This window comes from Pyrgilauda ruficollis, unplaced genomic scaffold, assembly GCF_017590135.1.
Source record: "Pyrgilauda ruficollis isolate IOZ18807 unplaced genomic scaffold, ASM1759013v1 scaffold1, whole genome shotgun sequence".
In the NCBI taxonomy this organism is placed as follows: Eukaryota; Metazoa; Chordata; class Aves; order Passeriformes; family Passeridae; genus Pyrgilauda; species Pyrgilauda ruficollis.
Window position 1 is genome coordinate 5,402,521 of NW_024508100.1, and position 5,697 is coordinate 5,408,217.

Sequence of the window (5,697 nt, forward strand, 5' to 3'; positions counted from 1 at the left end):
TTCCTGTTTGTCCCAGGATCTCTGAAGAGATCCAGCGCTCAGCGTAGCGTGCTCCCTCTGCACAAAGTTTGTCGGGGAGAACCAAATAAAACTAAAACTAAAACTAAAACTAAACTAAAACTAAAACTAAAACTAAACCCAAACCAAGCCAAAAAACCAAACCAATCAATAAACAAGCAAACAAAAAGAAAAATAAATAAACCGTGAAAAGAATCCAAAGCAAACCGAAAATACAAATAAAAAACCAAACAAACCTGGGTTTGAAAAGTGGCCAAATGGGACTGGGAATGGATGACAGACCTTTCCCAGCAGGATGTTACTGGACTGTGTCTCCCAGGGTTGGGCTTGGACTGCTCGGGAAGTGGAGGGGGCTGTGGTGAAAAAAAAGATTAGGTAGTAAAACTTATCTCTCCTTCATCACTTTCCTTCTTATTTCTGTCTTTTTCAACTTTCACTTTTTTTTTTCCTAAGAAAATATCTTCTAGGAAAATACACTGAATCAAGGCATTCGCTTTTTTAGGACGGATTTATTTTTTCTTTTTGGAACTAGAACGGAAATGGTTTGCAGAGAGAACAGATGTGAGCACCTGGGACGTGCCTTCCTCACAGACAGCACTAAGGGAGGCCGAGACAGGAGCCCAAAGAACCACCCGACCTGGCGACCAAGGCTCCCATGCTCCTAGTTTTACCATCTCAGACCAAATTTCTTAAATTATGTTTTCAGCTGCTTCTTAGTATTTTGTAGCTCTTTCCTGCATCATTCCCTTGGTCCTTCCCTCTCTCTCTCTCAAATGAATATTTTGCCCTGATAAAATGCCTAGTTCGTATAGGAGACTGCAAGACAAATGCAACAAGTTCGGGTATTTGGCCAATAATCATATTGATGGAAGATGGACACATTTCTTTTTCGGCTGGTGGAAAACGTGCAGGTCTCCAGCAGAAGGCTGCACTAAAATTTTAGTGCATTCATAAAGTGAAAAAAAATTCATGAAAAAGAGCTGAAAACCGCTCTCTCAAGTACCAGTGCGTTAAAGATTAACGCAGTCCAAAGCCTTAAGATGCCACTAATTTTAGCTCGTGGAATCTCTAGCATCACAATTTCTAAATGCCTGTTAGCACTTCTATTGCCAACTCTTTTTCAAGGACTTCTCGCTTTCCCTCAGCAGTTTTCGTGGTGGAAACCTCAAGACTCGCACTGAAAGCCGTTGGAAGCATTTCCCTGGCTTTACACGAGGAAGCAGAGAGGGAAATGTTTCCCTGTGATGCACAACGGATGGCGGCTCTAAAATCGCTGGGGGTCCTGCTTCGAGTAGTGCAAACGTGTTTTAAAACGCTGCAGTGCTGGGAGGTGTGGGAAGCAAAAGTTCTCAAGATAGTACAGAAACACATCGATCCTTCCCCAGGTTGCACAGCTCAGGTGAACGCCTCTCCATCTCCCAAGGCACACCTTGGAGAACTCACACATCCCACGCAGCCGGCCGGCACTTTCTCATTTGAAAGCTACAGAAGGGCTCTGCTGACCTGCGGGGAGGGCAGGGGATGGTGAACTGTGGGGGGAATGTGTGGAAGTTATGTGTGGATTTTGGGGTGGCCTGACTCCACGGGGCTCCTTGGGAGGAAAAAAGGGTCCCTTTCTCCCCAGGGGAGCCATTTGTGTTCAGTCTGAGAGTCTGCAGGTGAAAGGACTGCAGGGAAGAGACTCTGGCTATATGAACTACCCTCCCACAGTCTGCCCCACTGCCGAGCAGCGGCACAGACAGTCTGCAGCAAATGCCCTCCGCAGACCGCCTGGGGTGGTGTCAAGTGCTGTACAAACACAGGGAAGGGGTTCGCAGCTCCCAGCTTCCTTCCTTCCTTCCTTCCTTCCTTCCTTCCTTCCTTCCTTCCTTCCTTCCCCCCTTCTCCCCTTCCCTCTCTGATTGCAATCTCTGCTTTTCCCCACCGGACTCCTCATTCCCCTCTTCCCAATCTTCTCCCTCCATTCTTTTCCTTCAATCCAGAGATCTCCCTTCTGCCATCGCACCTCCTCTTCGCCTTTGCCGTGGGCTCTGGCTCTGCCTTCCCTCCGCCCATTCACAGGGAAGGGCCTAGGCAGGAGGGCAGGCGGCCCTGCTCTGCCGCGGCTGCCCGAGGCAGCCTTTCGGGACACCTCGGCGTGCTCCCCGCCCCTCCCTTCCTCTCCTCTTCCCTCTAGTCCCTGCTCCTTTTCCTTCTCCCTCTCCTCTCTGCAGTCTTCCCTCCCGTGCACCGCTCCCCCCGTCCTCAGTCCTTTAGCTCCCTCTAGCTCCATCCCCTCCCTCCGTCACCCCGACCCCTCCTCCTGCGCGGACCCATCCTTCCCTCCGCCCCGGCTGCTGCTGCCGCTCTCCCGCCGCCGCCGCCAGTCCCGCCGCTCGGCTCGGCTCGGCTCGGCTCGGCTCGGCTCGGCTCGGCTCGGCGCGGTTCGACCCGGACACGCCCGGCTCGGACCCTCCCGGCCCGGACTCTCCCGGCCCGGACACGCTCGGCCCGGACACGCTGGGCTCACCGCGCCATGGTGCAGCTCGGGGGCGGCCGCCGAGCTCCTCCGGCCCCGGCCGCGCCGCCGGCCTTCAGCATCGACAGCATCCTGCAGCCCGGCCCCCGCCGCCCGGCCAGGGAGCAGGGCAGAGCCCGCTGCGCGCTGCCGGAGGAAGAGGAGGAGGAGGAAGAGGAGGGAGAGGGGCCTGAGGAGCAAGACCCCAGTAAAGGCTCCAGCGACTCGGGTACGGAGCCAGCAGCCGCCTCAGGCTGTCCCGCAAGTCGGGTCACAGTCCGGCCCCCACCCAGGCGGTACCTGGGCACTCCACTGCCGCCGGGCCGGGCCGGGCCGGGCCGGGCCAGCGCACACGCACACACAGACACGGGCACAGACACAGACACAGACACAGACACAGACACAGACACAGACACAGACACACAAATACAGGCACACGCGAACACAGTCCCAGACACATACAGACACAGACACGCACGCACAAACACACACGCACACGCAGGAGGAGGGGAGGCTCCGCGGGCGGACGCGGGGAGATGCCGCACACGCACCAACCTGATTCCAGGGTGTTGTGCCCACCTTCCGGCCTCCTGCGGCTGTCTGTCCCGTGCCCAGGAGCCCCTCACTTTCCTGTTATACAGCTGGCAGAGGGATTTCCTTGGATCCTTGTGCAAGAGCCTCACCCTTCTTCTCCCCTCTGGAGGGTGTGGGACCGCGGCCAGCCCTCGGCAGCCCCCTCCCCATCCTGTCCCCCACCCTCTCCCTGCGCTCCGCCGGGCCGGGCGTGCATGCGGGGCGGGGGCGCGGGCTGCGGCCGGGACTGATGCTGCGCTTTGCCCTTGCAGGCAGCGAGCACCGCCAGCTCCGGGCAGAAGGGACGAGCCGCGGCCTCCTCCCCGAGGGCGGCGATGCGGGGTCCCCGCTCCCCGCGGAGGAGCTAGGCGGTCCCCGGCAGCCGCCGCCGCGAGAGGCCGGGGGTTCCGGCGCGGAGAACGGCAGATCGTCGGCGGCGGGCGGCAGGAAGAAGACACGGACCATCTTCTCCAAGAGCCAGGTGTTCCAGCTGGAGTCCACCTTCGACGTGAAGCGCTACTTGAGCAGCTCCGAGCGGGCCGGGCTGGCCGCCTCGCTGCACCTCACCGAGACCCAGGTGAAGATCTGGTTCCAGAACCGCCGCAACAAGCTCAAGAGACAAATGTCATCCGAGCCCGAGGGCCAGGGGCCGGGGCCGGCCGAGCCCCCCGGGGAGCCGCAGCCCCCCACTGCCGCCTCGGCTCTCTCCTTCCCGTCCCTCTACAAGGACAGCCCCCTGCTCAGTCGCTGCTTGCTGCCGCTGCCTTTCCCCCTGCTCTGCCCGGGCAGCGCCATCCCCTACCTCTGCCTCCCCGGGCCGGGCAAACACTTCAGCCTGGTGGACGGGGACGTATAGCCCTGGCCTCCGACCTTCCCTTGCCGGGGGTCGCCCCGATTTTATTTATGACCCCGCTGTGCAGGTGGAGTGTCTGTCTTCGCCACAGCCACCATCCGGCCCACGGAGGGGCCGCCCGGGCTCCCCCCACGCGTGTCCGTGGGCTGCCGACACGTTGCTAAAGCTCGGAAGGGCGGTGCCAAGCCACTCTCCCTCTTGCAGCGCTTTTTAGGTGGTCAGGACGGAGGAGATAACACGGAGCCACCAAAGAAACGGGGACGTGCTCTGCCTGCCGCCCTTCCAAATTATCCCGTGCCGGTATCACAGGAGGGCCGATGCTCTGCCTCAGTCCATGGGGACCGTGTCCCCGTGTCTGTCACAAGTACCGTGGCTGTCGCTTTACGGTGAACCGAGTCACGTTTCATACAGATTGGTAATGGCGAAGGCCGCTCTGTGCTTCTCTATTTCTCTAACTCTCCTCCTCTAACATCCCTCCGAGTAGCTTCTCCCCATCTTTTACATTATCAAAATGTAGACATCTTTCCTTAGACCTGGTTCTTAAACTGCGACTTTCCTGCTTTTTTCCCCTTCGGAAGAAACACCCCAAGGTCTCTCTTACATGTTTTGTGCTAACTGGTTCTCAGACTGGGGGTCGTGTGATGTTTTTACAGAACAAGACAAGCTGTCTCTTGTGCTAATCCCGCCCCCCGAAATCTCGTGGGACGGTTTTACCTGCTATCCTAGGGTAAAGAAGTGGGGTTTTAAATTTTTTTTAATATCTATCTACATATAAATTTGCAAACGCTTTTGTCGTCCTTTGGTTTCTAAGTTAACACGCTTTATATCCCAAGGTTGGAAATAAACCTTTTCAGAAAGTTGAAACTCCTGCCTTTTCAATAGTCATAGTATCAAAGGAAAGATATTTCCTAGAGTGCATCGATGGTTTTTATTTTACAAATAAAGAGCACAATTTAAAAATAAAAACAGAATCGTGGCCTTACGAAATTCACCCTTGCATGCGCGAATGACAACTCATCGATTTTCCCAGTGGGGAAAAAAAGCCCGATAGTGGTTTCGGCTAGATAAGAAGGGGTTTTCTTTCCTTTTCTCACTCTTCCGTTTGTATTTCCCTGGTCAATTGATGCAGGTGCCCAAGGACCCCCCAGCCCAGCGAGGGGACCCCGGCACAGCCGAATCCCCGCGGCTCGGGGCGGCTGCCGGGGCTCGGTCCCGGCCGGGGAGGTGCCGCAGCCGGGAGCCGAGCCTGGCTCCAGCCGAACTCGGAGAAACGCTTTCCTCGGCTGTCTGAAGTTTTCTGGCCGCTGCGGTGATCTAGGAGTGTTGTTTGACCTCTCCTCTCGCTTTTTAATCCGTTTTCAATCAGTGTCAAGCAGCAAGAGGTGTCTCACAGGTCCCCTTGTTCTCGAAAACAAAACAAAACAAAAAAACAAAACAAAAAAAAAGAAAAAAAAAAAAGTCGAGGCTGTGGTGAGGGTGGTGTCAGCAAGTGGACAGGCTTAAGGGGACCTGCCGGGGGCACTTCGTAGCTCAGGTTTCCCCAAACTGCCTCTCCCCGGAAGGTGCAGGTGACGAACTGAAGGTCTGGACTGCAGGACTCAAACTTCTTTTCTCGTCTGAATTTATAGTGATAGTTAAAGAAATTAAAATCCTCTGAGTCTGCGAGTTGCTCCGTGGCTAAAAAACACATTTCCAAGAGTGATGGTCTATGGTACCAGTTTGTCTATATTTCATAACTGATAATCTGTTTCGGAAC

The 5,697-nt window shown here is 55.8% G+C and overlaps 1 protein-coding gene across 1 annotated transcript; it reads left to right on the forward strand.

Moving 5' to 3' along the window:
- Nucleotides 1-2,533: 2,533 nt before the first annotated feature.
- LOC121348607 (homeobox protein HMX1-like) lies at nucleotides 2,534-4,025 on the forward strand. The gene is made up of 2 exons (XM_041458334.1): nucleotides 2,534-2,755; nucleotides 3,378-4,025. Exons 1-2 carry the CDS (start codon nucleotides 2,534-2,536, stop codon nucleotides 3,942-3,944), a joined length of 789 nt encoding a protein of 262 aa, XP_041314268.1. The 3' UTR covers nucleotides 3,945-4,025.
- Nucleotides 4,026-5,697: the final 1,672 nt, after the last annotated feature.